At 37.4% G+C, this 19869-nt stretch overlaps 1 protein-coding gene across 1 annotated transcript; it reads left to right on the top strand.

The window, feature by feature from the left end:
* Window positions 1-10349: 10349 nt before the first annotated feature.
* Window positions 10350-19157, top strand: LOC108669280. The gene is made up of 7 exons (XM_018156585.2): window positions 10350-10392; window positions 12038-12526; window positions 12952-13091; window positions 13334-13442; window positions 14315-14410; window positions 14627-14812; window positions 16517-19157. The coding sequence occupies exons 1-7, from the start codon at window positions 10356-10358 to the stop codon at window positions 16666-16668; spliced, it is 1209 nt and encodes a 402-aa protein (XP_018012074.1). The 5' UTR covers window positions 10350-10355; the 3' UTR covers window positions 16669-19157.
* Window positions 19158-19869: the final 712 nt, after the last annotated feature.

Genomic DNA, 19869 nt, shown 5'->3' with positions numbered 1-19869 from the left:
GTTCAGTATAATTTCTTTTTAAACATTACGACACCGTCAAATAGATTTAACGACTTTGGAACTATATTTCACGATTTAGCAAAAAAATGTGTTATTAAGCCGATGTGTTATTAAGCCGATAATCGTACGAACCTTACTACAATTACTTGTACTATATAAATTTTCTTTGCAGCTCTGAACAATCATTCATCATTCGCATCAAAATTGTAGAATCAAACATTCTCATTTATAAATTAAATAACATATCTACCTTAAATTTATATTGCTTTCCAAATTCATTAGCGAATTGATGATTTTTGAAAACAATAATTGAATGGACTAATAAGTATTTAGAATTTAAAAGAAAGAAATTAAAATGCATATTTCCTTGTAAATCCTACTGAAAAATTGCAGATGGAATATTAGTTTCATAATTTAAAAAATATATATAACTCGGTAGTCACTGCAGTGAGCGACAGAGAGCGCATTTTCTCGTCGACGAAAACATGAAGTCACGAACGGACAGACGGACGGACATGGCGAGCACAATAGTGCATTTTTTCCATAAATGAGAAAATGCGCTAAAAAAACAATCGAACAAACATGAATTTGCACAAATTTTTAGATTGATATCATAAGCTTGATTAGATCGCAAATTGACGAAAATTTTGGAACATGATTTTTTGAACGTTTCGGTAACCAGCTCCGCTATCAGTTTAAGTTTCAAAAATATTTTGTATGATCGACAGAGAAGGCAAATGAGAAATTAAACCTAGATTCAAATTATAGTGATATAAAAATTAATAAATTACCAATTTGAATATACTTTAATCCTACGCACCAGAGAAGGCGCCTAAAGTCTCCAAATCACTCTTAGGCAGAGGGATATCTCAATGACACAGGAGGTGCACAGCTCGATGAGGCGGGTGGGCAAGTAGAATTCTAAAACGATAACTCCCGCTGTTGTGTTGCTCAAAGTATAAGGTTAGTGTAGGCAAAACAGTGAAGGTAGGGGAAAAACAGCAGCTCAGGCAGCAGAGTATAGCGTCTGGCTACAAAGAAAGGCTTCGACATTGCCTTCTTAAAATCATCATATATTCAATTATTGATGAGCGGGCATCTAACTACAAAAATTAAATGATACAAATTCGTATTGTTCTGTAAATACATAATGGAGAATAGTCAACTTACAAGATCTCTAGCATTTATTTTACGTAACACATCGCGCTTCAGCAAATAAAATGTTTATCCGGTCCTTTAATTTGTTGGTTCAATTGAAGTCATCAACGATATTTTTGTATCACTGTATTTCACCTGCACCTTATCATCCGCACATCATATACGATCAGATGTAGACATCAAGTACGATCAGATGTAGACATCATGTACGACAAGATATGGACATCATGTACGATCAGATGTAGACATCATGTACTACCAGATGTAGACATCATGTACGACCAGATGTAGACATCATGTACGATCAGATGTAGACATCATGTACGACCAGATGTAGACATCATGTACGATCAGTCATGTAGACATCATGTACGACCAGATGTAGACGTCATGTACGATCAAATATAGAAATCATGTACGATCAGATGTAGACATCATGTACGACCAGATGTAGACGTCATGTACGATCAGATGTAGACATCATGTACGACCAGATGTAGACATCATGTACGATCATATGCAGACATCATGTACGACCAGATGTAGACATCATGTACGATCAGATGTAGACATCATGTACGATCATGATACATATTAACAGCAAAAAAGCGCAAGATTGTGAATGGCAAGAAATAATCACATATTATTCTTTAGTTAAAAAATTCCAAACCAAATTACACAATTATATCATGTTCAACATCAGGCAACAATGTTCGTGTCGCTAAGCAGCCTGTGTGGCTAAAATGCAGGAGATTTTTCCTGCAGACGAGATTGCGTCGTAGCAGAACGCCTATCAGAGGGTTGAATCTCTCAAACTTCCTGAGAGATTCCTAGGAGTTCCTGAGAGCGTAGAGTCGTAGGTGGTGCCGTGTTGTTACACTGTTAGAAAAAACGGTGAAAAAACGGTCTCACTGGCGTCCTAGTGGCCGGTCGCCCCGTGAAAATAAACTGTTTCGCCGTTTTTATCTGATGTTTTACGGATTTCTGGCGTTAAATTGCAATAAAAACGGTGAAACGGTGTTTCTTTTCACGTGCCGACCGGCCACTGAAATGCCGGTAATAACGTTAACGGTCATTTTTATAACAGTGTAAATATATAAATTCTGGCCTCCTGCACTCTGACCTCTGCCCACTATGCCAAGCACATACACAATGCCGTCCTTGTACTAAAATTATTTTAAAATACGAAAACTTGACATTTCGAGGTGCAAGTAGTGATGAAAATAAATGTATCAATCATCAAGATAGTTATCATTTTCTCTTTCTGGTTCTAAGTCACATCCGACGTTACCTCGTTTAGAAATGCTTTGTAATTTGTCAAAGTTCCGTGATTCCAGCTCATAGGTACGTGAATGCTGTGGTACTTTTTTTAACAGAATCATGTGCGTGCTAATTCAGTGGAACTTATCAGTTGAAGCGGAAATTATTGACACTATTTATCTATTTTGATTGTGATATTCCGTTTAATACTTAGTTTGCGACATGATTTATTAACATTGGTCCTAATTTTGTGTTTATTCCTATAATACCAGATAAGATCCGAAAACAAGAAATTAAAATAAAAAGAATCCGCGGCTAAAAATATGGTTTAGTGAATTTAATTGTAAAATTCTTTGTTTTCGCTCTTTTCTATTTATTCATTATTCAATTTATTATCTTTATTCAGTTTATATACAGTATGTATTATTTTTCAAGCAACAACCCTACATCTAAAGCACACGCGGGTGTGTAGGTGGTTTTACTGCACACCAGCGGGCACACCAGCAGCAACAACAGCTAGTCAAACGCACGTGGAAGTGGGAAAATTAGTTTAAGTGGTCATAAATAATTGCTGCGTTCACTTTATATGTTCCCATTGGAGTGTGTGGCGATAATCACACCGTCAATACACGACAGAGTCTCCGTGACTTGATTCTTGATTTCCTAAGCCATGACTATAGTCAGACGTATTCCTATATAGAAGATATGTCACGAAAATAATAATAACGAACAGTGTTAACGAACAGCGAAAAGAGCAATTAAGGAAGAGAAAGAACGGTGTGCGTAGTACCTTACTACGAGGGTCATCAGGAAAGTAGTACCCGTTTGGGAATTGAAGAAAAGGAAGTAAATATTAACAAATGTAAACATGTTTATTGAAAACAACTTGTTTTACACTACTTCTCTACATAATCTCCGGACAAATTTAAGCATTTGTGGTATCGTGTCACGAATTTTTGTATATCAGTGTCATATTACTCCGCCGCCAGTGTTTCTGGGATCGGCAAGGTGCACTGCTCATCGATTTCATGACCCGTGGAGACACAGTCAATGGCCATGCATATTGTGCAGCATTAAAAAAATTATGGCGGGCAATTCAAAATCGACGGCGAGGTCTGTTGTCTACTGGCGTCATTCTCCTGCACGATGATGCCAGGCAGCATACGGCTCGGATAACACAACTTCTCCAAAAATTCAAGTGGGAAATTTTCCACCATACACCCTACAGTACGAACTTGGCTCTTTCAGATTTTCATCTGTTTACGAAACTCAAGGACTTTGTGGCAAGGACAAAGTTTCAAAATGACGAAGAACTGAAAGAACACGTGAAATGGAAATGTTAAATAAAAGTTCGTACCAATGTGACATTTGGATCCATCTTGAATACCAAATACTCGCGCCCCATGATCGTCACGGACCCGATGTAAAGTTTTAATACCGCCTCAAAGTAAGTGTTGCACTCTTAGAATCGGACGAGGAATTTAAAAGCAAAGAAAATACTACAAAAATTCAACATATCTTCATAAGAGAAAACGTTTCGGAGTCCAGCTCCATCGTCAGTTCATAACACAAAATTCTGTTCGTCATAATTCTGTTCATTTTGTGTTCTGAACTGACGATGAAGCTGGACTTCGAAACGTTTTCTCTTATGCAGATATTGTGAATTTTTGTGGTATTTTCTTTGCTTTTAAATTCCTGGTTAACTTGCGATTCAAGCAAACAAGTGATTTTAATACTTAGAATCGGACGATAATGGGAGCTGACCGAGAGAGAGGCTCAGTCAAAGTTGCCTCAAAAGCTTGGCCGCATTCAGCCGTTGCTCAGAAAAAAGTTATTAACGTCATGCATTAAGTACGCATTTCGAGCACTTCAATAAAATATGTAACATGCCGGGCGTTTAGGTTCTCTCTTTCGAAGAAACTTTGTTGTTTTAGCTCTGTTGGGAGTCATACAAAATGCGCCTGCATGAGTAGAGGTGGCTGTACATGATGCTCAACACTCTTCAAGATGAACTATCCTATAATGAGCAAAAGTTCTTTCAAACTTTACTTAAATAAACTTAAAATCAGCTACATGAATAGTGCACGGCCACCTACCTATGTATGCATCAATATTATCTTGAAAATATTGAGGAAGCATATACATATATATTTTTCTTCCAAGTTCCTTCTTTTTTTTCTTCTTCATCCATCACTTATAGTCGCCATCATTTAGAATTCAATAAAAAAATAATAATATACAAAAGTTGTAAATATGAAATATAACACATTCAATGTGAACAGGCCTTCAACTTCGGTAATATAAGTCAGATAAGAAAATTTATCGCGACACAGTTGGAAATTTATTAGTAAATAACAAATAAACTGGCTATTAAATTTCTGTTACAATCACAGTCCCTTCCTGTTTGAACAGCATAACTATGATAACTAACTCATTTATTTTAATGTAAATGAAAAAATAGGCCACAGGCTTGTCCGCATCACCACGGTACAAAAGAGTGGTTAATTCGCTAATTATCTACTGATTTCTATCGTGTTGACGATGACGATTTATGTTTCATTCTACTCGATTTCATTAGTTTTTTGGCGCGTAATAGATTGCATGAAAAATAACCCCTGAACAAGTACAGGACTACCTCTGAATAAAAATTGCAGAATTATTGCAATGTCATGCATGGAACAAGGATTCAAAGGCAATACCATGCAAGGAACAATGGTTCAGTCTGAAATACATGCCTGGAACAATGATTCAGTGGAAATGACATGCCTGGGGAGGGGGTGGTTCAGGAGCGATATACCATGCATGACTGATATTCTGGGTTACATGGAAAAAACATGCCATAGACAAGACAATGGTTCGATGGCAATAGCATTTCTGGGGCAATGTCTCCCGAATGTACAAACGCATTTTCGTAGCTGCGCTTACATGGCAAACATATATTTTTTTCATATCTAAGGTCCGTAAAAATATGAAAAATTACTTTAACAATGGCGTGAGCTCAAATCGGATATCAAAATTTTGAAGTTTCTGCAGAAAGTATTCTCAAACAATGATTACTCCAAGTGAAAGATCTCAGTGTTTCATGTTTTGGTTACTTTGATGTTCCAATTCTTGACTGTTATCAGTGACCGTCCCGCATCGCTGGGGAGTTTCAATCACCCACATTCGTTGTCTCCGCAACGTAGCCACAACCACAAGATGGCACGCGTTTGATGTGTCCTTTTGATCAGAAAGCCTTCCGCACACGGCAAATTGGCAACTGTGGGGAGGGGGCGAGCCTTCTGAGCCTTCCCCTGCCTTTGATCAACTGCCTCAAACGGGCCCTATAGTTTGATGAACACTGGCCGTTTTATCTGGTAGAATGTGTCGTCTTTAGGAGCTGTAAATTCGAGTAAATTGTCTTGACCATGACCAACACGTAATCTCTAGTGCTTGCGATGTGGTTTTGTGACATGCATGCCTCTTAGGTAGAAATCTGTGAAATGCAAGCCGTGTTTGTTGTATAGTGTATATCAAGCAATTGTTAATGACGTTCTATACATCAGGGTATTTATTCGCCACGGTTTTTAACATGATTTTTGGATTGGTTCTTCTATTATTTAGGCGAACGTCGGCTACAATCAACACTGAGCTACCTATTGTCTATTTGTGATACGAAAACATTTAGCAAAAAGAGATTTGATTCGGTAAAAATTGATTGTTAAATAACTAGTTATTTAAGCAGCGCAAATTGATATATTTCGACAACCTTGACTAAATTTAGTATTATTAATATACCCAGTTCCGTTCATAATTTTTGAAATAAAAATTCTCATCTGAATTAAGAATTAAGCTCTAACTAACTTTTAAACCCCAACTTTGGCTAGTGAAGCTTAAAATACTTTTCAATCCATTTCTAGTACTTTGCCAAGGGTCAAAATTTGCTATTAAAAGAAAATAATTCTTGGTCGGAGACTGGATTTAAATCGGAATTATCAAGAGTACGTCACAAGCAACAAGCGGAGACGGCCGGTACTCTTGTTCAAATCCTGGCAAGCTCGTCATCAATTAAATCGGTTTCACTTCAGTAAATTCCTAAATACAACATGCATCACTCTTCATAAGTTAACTTGTGATTTCGAACGGATTCTCAATGAGTATGCGTATTAAGCCGTTCATGATTAGTTTTTTAGATGCCCCAACATAAAACATTCGAACGGATTCCCAATGACCAGAAGTTTTAATAAGCACAAATACATAACATTCGAACACATTTTCAAAGACTAGAGTTCTATTCAGATGCACCACTATATAATATTCAAACGGATTCTCAAAGACTATTGAGAGCTCTATTCAGATACACCACTATAAATATAATATTCAGACGGATTTTCAAAGACTGTAGAGAGCTCTATTCAGATGCACCACTATATATATAATATTCAAACGGATTCTCAAAGACTATAGAGAGCTCTGTTCAGATGCACCACTATATAATATTCGAGCGGATTCTCGATGACTAAAGGACTTATTTAGATGCACCAATATATAATATTAGAACGGATTCTCAATGACTAGAGTCTTTTCGAGGAGCATCAATATATAGCATTCGAACGGATTCTCACTGACTGATGCTTGTCCGAAGCGTCAAGATCAAAAATCATGATTTCGGGTCACTCTATATATCATTTATTGTTCACCTTCAATAACATGACTGCATATACACTGACAGTGTACAGCGCCTCATACAACATCTGTGGCAGTTAATACAGCTACATCTGCAGCGTCTTACATAACAGCAGCATCATCTAAATTCTAATAAAGCAACATCTATATATGTAAGTGAATGATTCTGACTAATTTTGAAAACTAAAGCATTAGGCAGCACACGTTGAACTAATGACAAAATATTCATCATGAATTTTAATTGTGATTGCATCCGAATTTTCATACATGTCTCAAAGTAGCATACTAATAATTTAATACTAACATTTAATTTTTATTTTCATTACGTTTATTTTTTATTTACGACTTCTTTATCAACATTTTATTTAACCACGAGTTAGTTGAGTCGAGTTGAGTCGAGTTGAGTGGAGTTGAGTCGAGTTGAGTCGAGTTGAGTCGAGTTGAGTGGAGTTGAGTGGAGTTGAGTCGAGTTGAGTCGAGTTGGGTCGAGTTGAGTCGAGTTGAGTCAAGTTTAGTCGAGTTGAGTCGAGTTGAGTCGAGTTGAGTCGAGTTGAGTCGAGTTGAGTCGAATTGAGTCGAGTTGAGTTGAGTTGAGCCGAGTTGAGTTGAGTCGAGTTGAGTCGAGATGAGTCGAATTGAGTCGAGTTGAGTCGAGTTGAGCCGAGTTGAGTTGAGTCAAGTTGAGTCGGGTTGAGTCGAGTTGAGTTGAGTTGAATATAGCTGAGTCGAGTTGAGTAGAGTTGAGTCGAGTTTAGTAGAGTTGAGTCGAGTTGAGCCGAGTTGAGTTGAGTCGTATTGAGTCGAGTTGAGTCGAGTTGAGTCGAGTTGAGTTGAGTTGAGTCGAGTTGAGTCGAGTTGAGTCGAGTTGAGTCGAGTTAAGTCAAGTTGAGTCGAGTTGAGTTGGGCAGATTCAACCGACAACACTTTGTCACACAACTCGACTCAACTCAGTATTTCTTCTTATATAAGTTCTATGTGCGTTCTGCATAGCCTGCATTTTTCCAAGGGGGAATAATGTTTTATATATGGTTGTAAGCTGACGGAAAAACGCACTACTTCGCAATTCTGCTTCAAAATTCTAAGCGGCAGCCATCGTGTAATTTCTTTGAATTGCTCTGAAATATCTGACGAAGGATCTATTCCCAGAGTAGGTTTTAATTTAAATGACGAATGCTGTGCTGACATTCCCACGTCCCTCGAGAACGTCCTTCCGTGGGAGCGGAATTTTGCGAGACTTGAAATACAGAAATCGTTCGCCAAAAAAACGTTACTCATAAAAAATCACCAGTGAGGGGAATTCAACACACGTTAGTAATTATGACGCAATAATTTACTTGACTTACACACTCGTAAATACCAGATGATTTGAGCTTTATTTTACTTAGAATTAACGATGGCAATTAAATTGTAAGTAACAGCAATCTTTGTTCGTCAAATAATTAAAATTTAATGATAAATAGTAATACTCCTTCTGCTACTTGGTAAAGCAACTATGAGTATCTGGAAATGTTTTTTTATATCCTCCAGCATCGGTCAAGGCCATGACGATATGTAAGTAAAATATTTCTACCTGTAGTGAAATGTGATCGAACTGTCATGTCGCCATGTCATATTAGTGGACATTCTGGGCCTTCCATGTTTAGCAGAAATTAAACCCGTCTGCCATGTTTAGTTGAATATATACCCTTCTAATATGATTCATTCAAATTAAACTTGCTTACTAAAGTCAATTGAAATCAAACCCATGTACAAATGGTTTGTTTAAACCATAATTATATATAAATTTAATTCATGAACTTCAGCGGATCAGTGTTCTACTAGCTGAAGCAAAAGCATTGAACTCACTTCGTAAGATCTCTAATGGTTCTTTTGAGCCTCAAAGGTTCTTTTGCTCCTGCACTTCTCGTATCAGTATTGATGGCCTTCAATGTCTGGCACTCCCTCGGCACTGCGCTTGTAGGCTTTGCTGCGGTACATTACATAGCAGCTTTGAGCCACATGGAAAACAAAATTCCTGGTAAAATCAAATTACTATTAAAAAGTAGCATGTTAACAATTCTTGTTAAAGAGACATTTCCTGCAATGAAAGCATTACGTGTTATTATACCCCATGAGAGAGCGTCAGTGATGATATATGATAAAATAAACTGCTTTCTCCTAGATATTTTCTATGATTAGTCAGCTGAGAAATGTTGTTTCCTGCTCAATTGCGGGTGCTACTCTATAAATTCAGCAGAAAAGTCTACATTTTCGGTTCTCTTGCCTCGTGTTCGCATCGCTGTGTAACAGATGTTTTTCAGCAATCTGTGAACATTTAGCTACGAAGCAAAATAATTCCAGATTTTCCCAGCCAGGAGGCAATAATTGCCATTGCAGTCGCGGCGGGCAAAATGTGATTATCGCACATTTCCCACGAGTAAAAATTTTTAACATAATTAAAGTGTTTCATGATAACCTTTCTCAATCTTTAATAGCGTAACCGACAACAATCTTTATCTTACATTACGAACTTCTGTTTTAGGTAGTGGGGGGCTTGTGCTACATTTTCAATAGATTTCCCCCACAAATCTCACTTGTCTCCCTTCATAAGTTTTCTTTCTGTGAATGCAATCATGCAACGCACACAAAGCTCTCTGTCCAGCTTAAGCAACATCTGCTTCTGAAATTCAATAATCTGCAAATGATTAATAAATTGCATGACAACCTTCTGTGAGCAAAAAATCTGTCTCATTTATAATCAATTCGTAAAACAATATTAAATTTGACAATTTTAGGTGGCCTATACATGCAAGATTGTTGTAGTTTGGCAGAAGTTGTTCTTTAATGCAGGTTTCATTGAAGACCAGCGAGTATTTCTTATTGAGAATTTTCTTATTCTTCTTCTCTATTTGGCAAATTAGGCTCATAATAGGAATTGAAAACTGGAATTTTAGCAATGAAAACAATAAGAAAATATCGAAAAACAATAAAAAAATTGTCAATAAGAAATACTCTCTGGTCTTCAATGAAACATGCAAAATTGAAAACGTCTATTTCGTAATCTGAAGCTACTTTTCTTTCCACAGCTATTGCACTAAAGTTTTAAAGATATCCAACCCGATATTAAATGAATATTATTATTCTGATTCGGATATACACAAAAATGTGAACGCGTCGTTCCTGAAAAGAATCGGAACCTAAACTCGAGCAGCGGCAGGTCATTTATACAGGCGCAGCAAATCAATGAAAGCTCTGCGCAGTGGCACGCGTGCGCCAGTGCCCTCTGTGACGCGATGAAGTGTGGTGTGTCTCGAGCGCTGTTCTTCTGCGGTAAGTCCGAACAACGTGAAAATATTCACTGGAACACCATATGTATCCAATGTTGTTCTAGATAATCGAATAATGTTTAATGAAATAATCACATATGTATACGGCTTAAAGATAGAATTCGTCTGATAGACTCAGCCTATTAGTGTTCCTTCTTCAATTTACTATATAATGTAATCATTTTATGCAGTACCAAATGTAATAATCGTTTTATTCAGTATTCGAGTCAAGCCTACGGATATTGACTCGAACATTTCGTTTACTCAGTAAAAGAAGATGGGATGGATGATTGTTTGCTATTTACTAGGAGAACTAGTATTAGAGAGAGTATAGCTGCAAAGTACTAGGTGTGTCGATTTTCCATTGGGAGTACATAGTCCATGTTGCCCTTATTTCATAGTTACAAAAGTTTCTTGCAAGAGAGAAACTAAAGCTTTGAGGCTCATATTAAGTTTACTTTTTCATCGTGAAGAAATTTGTGCGGTAGACGCTAAATTTTTTACTAAACTAATTTGTAAACTTATTTACATTCTACCTCCACCTTATTCTATTTGCGACGCATTACTTCGGGTAAAATTACTCATCGCATTACCGATGGTCAAATTTTACAGGCCACTGTTCAATTCTATTACTCAGCTTTCCAGTTACTAAAATTTCCTGATTATTAAATGAAATGATCGATGTGAAGCCTCCAATAACAATGAAGCAGCGACATTACAGTAACTGATTTACGGGACCTCTACTAACAATAAAGTAACGACATTGTTGCGACCAATACAAAGCCGAGCCTCCATAACAATAAGGTAGCAATAATACAGCAGGCAATATATGGGGCTTCGGATAACAATTAAATAGCGAGATTACAGCAATAACAATATAGCATCTGCTATTATTATCGTATCAACATTGGAGCAACCAAACTATGATCTCTATAATAGCCATAAAGTAGCGACGTTACAGAAGGCGAACTAAAGCAAAAAAGCCGTTACTAACCATTATGTAGCAACCTTACAGCTACCGAAACAGGCCTAATAGAGCGATAAAGAAACGACATATTACAGCTAAGAACATATCACAAGCGTCGTAAATGCTTCCACAGCTATCTTTCAGATGCCTTTATGCTGTTACACTTTACAGTTGTTCTCGAAGTTAAAGTGTTAACATGTGTGACGATTTCTAGAAGCGTTGACTTCCTAGTTACATTGCGTTAGAACGCTTGTAATCGCATGGAATTCAAGAAAAATAGCAGCAGGGACTGGAAATATTATTACACCAACTGACTAAAACTTATTCGCCTCCCTGTTTCACGTTTATAAGAGACTCTTTTTAGAGAAAAGTCGCATCGGTTGTCTCGTTTCCCTTTTTACATCGGCTCCCGAGTAAAAATTTTGCTAAAATTTATTTTAAAAATTGTGTCAAAGATAGCAAGAGGAAGCAGCTGGTTTCATAATTGCCAATAACTTTGCGAGTAATTGGTAAATTTTAACGGCAATCGAAGAATTTAATATAATCTGAAAAGAGAAATCATTAAAAAAAATTGCTTCATGCTCATGACCACCTGTCTTTATGACCATAATTGACCATATTTAAGTACTAGCGTGCCTACCAATTGAAAAAATCTTCTATCGTATCAAATGTTATCCCTCAGCGCTGGTCGCCGGCAGCGGCTGCTCTCCTGCCCCGACGTCAGCTCCCTTGACAGCCCAGGAGCAGACCAACGAGCCTGCCAAGATGTCAACGTCCAGAGGCAGCGAGGCAATGACAAGCGGCAGCGAGGAGGCTGCCGAGGCCACTCGACACACGGCGCCGACCATCATCAACAAGTTGCGCGACGTAAGCGAGCCTGCATCGCATGAGAACAACAATGCAGCCGAAGAGCTCGACGGTGATGCCGGTATCCCGAAACTCATGGGGACCCGCGATGAGAACGATGCTGATGAGCATGACGACGATGAAGAGAAGTCAGATGCGTACATAGACAGTAAAGCACCAAAAATGAACGGGGAAATCAAGTCTAAAGTTTCGCCGTCTAAGCGGGCGAGTGAAGTGGTTTTGCCTGCTACTGTGATCGCCGTCTCTGAGGAGGACTTCCACGACTGGCCCGAGAGTTTGCCTACACCGGTCGCGCAGACAAACGGTCAGTCCACGTCTGATACTCTGAACCTTAGTAAGTATTCACAAAAATTATTTGTGGTTATTATCAAAGATTAACTTCAACTAATTTTTTCAGCGACTGGAATTACGTCGGGCACCACGTAGAAACTTTACTTAACTGTGCTGATTAGATCAGTCAAGGTTTGAGACGAGAATCGCACCAACAAACAATATCATCTGTCAGGAGTACTATCACTTCAGTAACTTTTTACAACTTCAATTCAGACTATAAGTAATTCTACTGCCTTCGGCTACCGAACAATTGCTAGATTTTGTTTATATTTAAGAAGCGTGACATGTAACCATTTCTGAGTATTGAGCGAAACTTCGGTTTATCTCATTGTTTTCATCTTGTAACGTCGTATCAGGATAGCGTCTAATAGTGATGAATGGCTGAATGGCTTGCAGGAGCGACAGGCAAGCAGCGCAGTGACGGTACCTACGTCATCACCGACAGCGAGGAATATCCCTGTGTTCTGGCCAGCTTCAAGTTCAAGATCACCATCTACTACCCGGCAGTTGCCCAAGGAGATGCAGAAAAAACCAAAGTCAGAATTTCTAAGTTTTTTCAACACTTGTTCTCATTTCAATATGATTGATGTCATTTTGAAATGGTAAAAGATTTTCGGGTCAGACTTCAGAAGCTTGCATCCTTCTAAGAACCAAATTTTACGAGTTAATATATTCCAAAATCACAAGTAATTCATAGCATAACGCAAAACACGATCATGCTACATGATTCTACCAGGCAGTGACATATCTTACGACATTCCTACCTAATTCTACCCAGAACGTGGCCATGAGCCCTCCTGACGACGCGACCGTGTCAGGCACGTGTGATAGAGAAGCCCAGGTCGCCACGCTCGAGATTACCTGGAAGCCGGGGACCTTCATAATTGGTCAGTATCTAGCCCACGCAGCTATGGTATACAGAATATTTTAGATTATTAGAGCGAAAACACTTCTAGGCTTACATTTTCAAAAATTTCTTATTCACTGTCAATGCTGATTGAAAAAGAGACCGTTCAAAGGTATTTCCCGATTATAAGTGATTCGGAAATTATTCTCTAATATCCTATGTGGTCCAGAATGACCGGACTTTGTTGCGCTCACGAATTTAAAATATCAGATGAGACAGTGAGTGTCCTTTCCCAACGCCGCAAAAAGCTAGATGATCTATTTTTGTTCGCAGAATAATGATTTTACGTTTTAATTTATATATTATACTTTTGTGAATGATATTATACAGATTCCAAATGTTTCAAGGTCGCGCAGATTCAAGCTGTATAATTAGTCAATAATGGCTTTCGTTCCGGTACGTTCATCGTACGTATATTTTTTTGATAGAAATATTTCGTGATTTTCCACTTTGCTTTAATTGCCATTCAACGAAGTTTCAATCCCTCTACAGAGGTTGCGATTGTTGCCCCGAAAGTTTTCTGTATTATAGCTGCAATTAGTTTTTACATAAAGTTTTCTTATAATTTACATCTAATGCCGATATAAAATGGATCATTTGCTCTTTATATATTGAGTGGAGTATTATATTTGGGATTATTGATATGAGATTATTTATTATTTGATACGAAATTTTGTAACCGCTTCTAGCTCACTATTATGGGTGTTCTTTCTGCTTGCTTGAAATCTTATGACTGAATATTTCGCAATAAAAAATTCAACCTCAATTCGTTCTAAGACAGAAAAATTTCATTGATTGCTGAGGTCCTGAGTATGAACAGACAAAGTGACGACCAAATCTTATTCCTCCCAGGCTTTGACTTCGACACCTTGACGGACTCTTGGTACGTCTCCAGCTTCCAGTTCGCATTCAACTCCGGCAATGCATATTACGTAGACTCGAAAACAGGTTTGTTGCCAGATAACCGAGTGTCATAGGCAATATCTATTAATTGATAGCTAATATAATAGGTTAGCTATTGAGCATTGCAAAGTTTTCGTATACGTCAAAAGCATTCACTTTTTCTACTTTCAGTCAAGTAGTGCAGTGCAGTGTTACTAATGCCAAGCTTCAGTTCTTCATTGCAGTTTGGTAAGTTTCCGTTACATTTAAAATTCTGTGCAGAAAAAGAAATGGTCGTGAAGAGTGAAGAGGGCAAGCGTTTTTGGATGACGAGTCACGCGCGCTCCTTCCGCTGCTCGCTGCTGCACGACATCCCGCTGACGGCGGACGAGGGGCGCTTCTCAGGCTCCATCCACTTCGACGAGGTGCGCGTGCAGGCGCTCACCTACGGCGACAGGTTCAAGACGCGTGAGTCTAATCAGGCTACATAGATGGGAATTATGATTATTAAACGGGTGACAACAAGAAGTTAGGCTTTAATAGTTTATACTTCTAGAGGTATTTTCAGAGTAAGTACCGTTATTAAATAACGCCGACGCAGCGCGGCGGACATCGTTTAGAGCATATGTGCCGTGTTGATATGTTGGGAAGCCACGGACGCCATTACAGGACCATCCGATCTACTTTATGTCTATTTACGTGGTTTTAAAATGCCTCCATCTATTGAGAATCTCGCCGACTGCGAAGTGCATGCATTTTCCCTGTGCTCCACTCCAAGCTTTAAATTTGTTGACATTCATCGCCAAAACAGTGAAGTGTTTGGTAAAAACATTACGAGTGCTGGAATGGTGCAGAAATGAACTGGGGCATTTAAAGATGGTTGCACAAACTAATAGGGAGACCTTCAGTCATTACCGATGATCTGACGCGAAACGTAGACTGTAAAGTGTAAGGGAACAGACAATTCACGATTCCTCAGCAGAAAAGTTTCCTGCAGCCTCATGAGTGCTCTTTACGAAAATTATCTAGTCAGGACTCAGGAGACAAGCTTCTTTGACGATGGCATAGGGAAGCTGGTCCAAAAATACGATAACTGCCTCAATAGTAATGGAATTATGTAGAAAATTAGAGTAAAGTATGGCCTTTCAAGTGAATACTTTTTCTACATTTTTTATGGCAAAACGGTACTTGCCGTAAAAACACGCCAAGTAGTTAAGGATTATTGATTTGAAGTCAATGAGGCAGCTCACTTAATCTTACAAATTTGCGCAGAAAGTTTTATCTGGTCCATTTTCCAATGTTCTGCAATCTTCAGTAAATTTTAACCATAAATTGATTTATCAATTGATGAGCGGAGTGGGATAATTCTCGACACGTTGGCGATGGAGTGCATAAAAATCTTGGAGGCAATAATGTTAATTTCAGATTGTTTTCAGTTGAGAAAATACACCAAATTTATTTATATGGCAAACTTAGGAGACTAGAAATATTTTGACGTGAGTGAAGAATCGTTCATTGCGACTACGTTTCTATGCCGTTGCGCGAAAGGTAAATACAGGATTATTCAGGACCCTATTTAATAAATCCTTTTTATTCATCTAAATGTCGAAATGAATAAATCATGCACCTATTGAAAGAGAAAGATTCAAAACTTTTTAACCTATTCAAACCTCTTTTAACCTATTTACCCATTGGCATTTTGGTATCCGAAACTTTTTGAATGAGTCACTGCCTAATTGCGTTGGGTAGGACGCACTGGAAATGAAGATCTGGCTCTACACTTCTGGCCACCGAGATCACGTGATCTCATGTGACTATTCCTTATGGGGTTACGTCAATTAAGGAAGCTGTCTACGTCCTGCCTCTACCAACAACTCTGGTTGATAAAAAAAATGAATCTTTCTATATCATTGGTTTAAAAATTATTTAAAATTTACTGTTAAATAAATACGATTTTATGAATTGGTTCCATCATTTAGGATAACCCTGTATAATCTTTACTTCCTGAGCCTTTTCTTCTCAAATCATAAGCACACTGTCGTGTTTCACATGTCAAAAGTTATATGCCGTTTTTATGGAGTTGATATATGAAAGTGTTCCATGTTGAAGTAACTTGTCTGTTTCCGAGAAAATATATGTGTGGCACTATCAGTAATTGTTGTTTCCATACAGCGAAGCACTGCATGCACAGAGTGCAGCGGGACGAGAAAGTTCCTCTGATAGTTGGCAGTACACTGGCTGCCCTCTCCGCCTGCACCATTGGTGTCTACGCTGCCATCCGGTACTACAAAATAAAGAAGGTCCAATACGACACCATGCATTAAAAGTGCATCATCTGAAGCATCAATATTTATTGTTATCTCAATATCCTTCCATCTTAGGCCTGTTATTGTGACCAGTTCGGATAACAGATTATGCGAGTAAATATGCACTTAAACTTTGCACGAGCAAATTTCTCGCGCGTCAGCCTATAGAAATGAAGATAAAATGTATTTAGCTTCATAAAATTCTAGCTTCATTGTTTACATAGATTCTAATAGAAAAAAATAGTGAGAATATTCAAAGCCGAGGAGCCGCAATAGGAGACTATGATAATATTATATTGAGAGACAAATAGTGAAACAGTTTTTTAGGTTACATTTCTGCACATAGACAGTTCGTCCCAATTACACTTGTTGTAGCGTAAAAATGAATTTAAACGTTAATGAGCCACTAATATGCTACTATTTTCTTTCATTGTATTTAAACTCATAATTTAGATGTACATAAAGTGTTGTCAGTGGTGCCACTACTGTGCACTGACTATGTTTGTTTAGAAGATTGACCGCAAAATATTTAGACTTTGCCTCATGTAATGTTAACCGCAAAACTTATTTCATCAAATGAAAGTAAGTAGGCCAAATCTTTACCATAGTAAAAATAAAATATGCAAAACAAATTAAGCCCATGTGTACTAAAACCGCAGTAATTCGTTGAAATTCATAGCATTGATGTTGAGTGCTGTGAAACTCAAGATAATTTACCTGTTCTCGATGTCTCCAAAATTGCAAAAGAAATAAATATAACTCCTTTTGCTGCTTGAATTTCAACCATCAGCAAATTAAACACGACTCCCTTGCTAATGACCATATCATTCCAGACCATATCACCTATTACCACGAATAGTTAGATGAGGAGACATGGTCACTATTGAGATTGAAGATGTATTGATGCCACATAAACTCATGCAGGCTGTCTTCTAATAATTGTTTCAGCATGTAAGGTGCCTGCGTAATTTAGGTACTTCGATATTGAGAACTGAGCTTTCAAGCTCCAGCTAGAAAAAAAGAAACGGAATGTTTAGTATAATATTTATGTTTATAGTGCAGGATTGTGAAGTCTTTTATATACGGTGGGCAACTTATGAACTTCTTTTGAACGAAATGTTTTCCCTTATTGCTCTCCATATCATTGTGGCCCTGCCGCAATGATGACTTATATAGCCACAATGATATGGGCTGTGGCTTAGCCACAATGAAGCATATGTTTTTTTATTCGAGCTTGGTAGATGATTCATAGATTAGTTCATATCATTAATATTATAAATACAGAATGTTGGAATGTTATAATGCCGCTAACTTATGGTAAATTCCGTTGAAGAATTTTTGATGAAATATACACCTGCATGTCTGGGAAATTGCCCAAAGTTTGAATTTATTGATAACGTCGTGCAACTTTGCCAGGGCGTGTGTGAGTGTGTGTGTGTATAGTTTTATCCTGAATTCGTGCGTGGCGTGTAGTTTCATGTACTGCATTAAAGTATGTAAAGTTATTTCGTTATCTCAATGTTTGTACTATAAGTGATGCCCACTGCATTCAAACAGACATAAGAAATAAGAAAAAAGTTAAGCACATTGAATAAAATTTTGCCTCTTCAAATAACTTTTCACTCACAACTCGTATTTGCGTCGCTCTTGCTACAGAAATAGTGTCAATCTCCACAATTTTATTTTTCATGTTCTACATGGACCCAAAAATGCGAATCATTCAAATTGCTCTCCTCAGCGCAATCGTCTCAATCACCCTTAAGAAAAAGTCATTTTGTGCTAAAATAATCTGCACGATTTATTTTCTTGAAATTATAATCGTAATTGATTAGTTTTCTTGCTAAGTCGTTTGGATGCTGTGGGTCGTGCCTAGTCTTCCAGTAGAGACTAATAGGTCAACGTTTGTGACTATTTTCGTCCGAAAATTTCTGAATTCATAGGAGAATGCCTCTCTAGAAACTCGGTTTTATGAGTTCGGGTTACAGTTTTGTATTAGCACTGGAATCGTGAATTGTAACAATTAATTAAATAGTCAAGAGACAACCAATACATCTGTTAACTTCTGGCTTATGTAAATGAGAAATTTTGCAGATATAAAGCTAATGATTCATTATTTTTTGCTTAAACTTGCGATCATTTTACTAAAACCTCTTGTTAACGTTTCAATATGCAATAAATTTTTGTTTTATTATAAAAATAACATTGATTACGTCACATGTTCTTCTCTAATTACGATTAAATTGTTGATGAACTGAGACTTTTATTGCCAAATTGCTGCCTTATTGCTATCTTATATCGACTCAATATTCATTAATATGGTTTGATTTCTTAATTTCTAGAATACGAATAAAATATAGCATTGAAACTATTAAGGTATAGTGTTTCAAATTCAGCCTGCTTCGGATTTCACAGTAAAAAATTTTGTTTTCCAGCATTTGATTAATGATAACTACATGATTATAACATAACCTAGCGGATGATACCTTATTAAGAGTGGTACCGTATTGGGGCACAGTCACACTAACTTAGTCTCTATATGATCGTACCGACAACTATTGATGGATGAATAAAAATGAAAAAGGGAAACTATAATAATAAACAAATTTTTAAATAGAAAAACACAAAACAAATTAGCTATGTGTTCTCCTAGTCAAAACTTTTGTCTACTGAACTATGATCAAATCTCTGGTTTGGAGCCTTTCCCTGCGATTTTTTTTTCGTCGGAATTTTTGAGGGCTTTATTCATAATTTTTATCTCACATTGCTGCAGAAATAAACTTCACAGAGGTTTTTGGTTACTATTCAAAGCAAACCATAACTATATTGTATGTTATACTACTTTTCAATTTTGATTTCATTTAATTTGGTTCCTGTAGATTCCCCAATAGAAATATAAGGAATCATATTAGGCTAAAAAACAAACAGCTTTTAAATGATATTAAAATTCACTATGCCTTTTCAGACAATAAGTTCATTTCTCATATTTTTTTGCAAACCATAATGACGACGGAACGAGTTTTAAAAAATTAGCCATTGCTAAAGGCGCACTGACAATCCATGAAACGATGGGAGGGGAGCAACGAAATAAAAGAAGCAAAGTCCGTAGATTTTTGTCATGTGACCTGCTGATATCTTGCTTGAGTTGCTTCTGAAACAGACCACAGGCCGTAACATAGTCTCGCTTAACATATTTAATACCAACTGGCAATTCAAATCTAT

This window comes from Hyalella azteca, unplaced genomic scaffold (assembly GCF_000764305.2).
Source record: "Hyalella azteca isolate HAZT.00-mixed unplaced genomic scaffold, Hazt_2.0.2 contig7231, whole genome shotgun sequence".
NCBI classification, from domain to species: domain Eukaryota; kingdom Metazoa; phylum Arthropoda; class Malacostraca; order Amphipoda; family Hyalellidae; genus Hyalella; species Hyalella azteca.
Note: the sequence above shows the minus strand (reverse complement) of the source record. Positions and strands in the feature narration are given on the sequence as shown.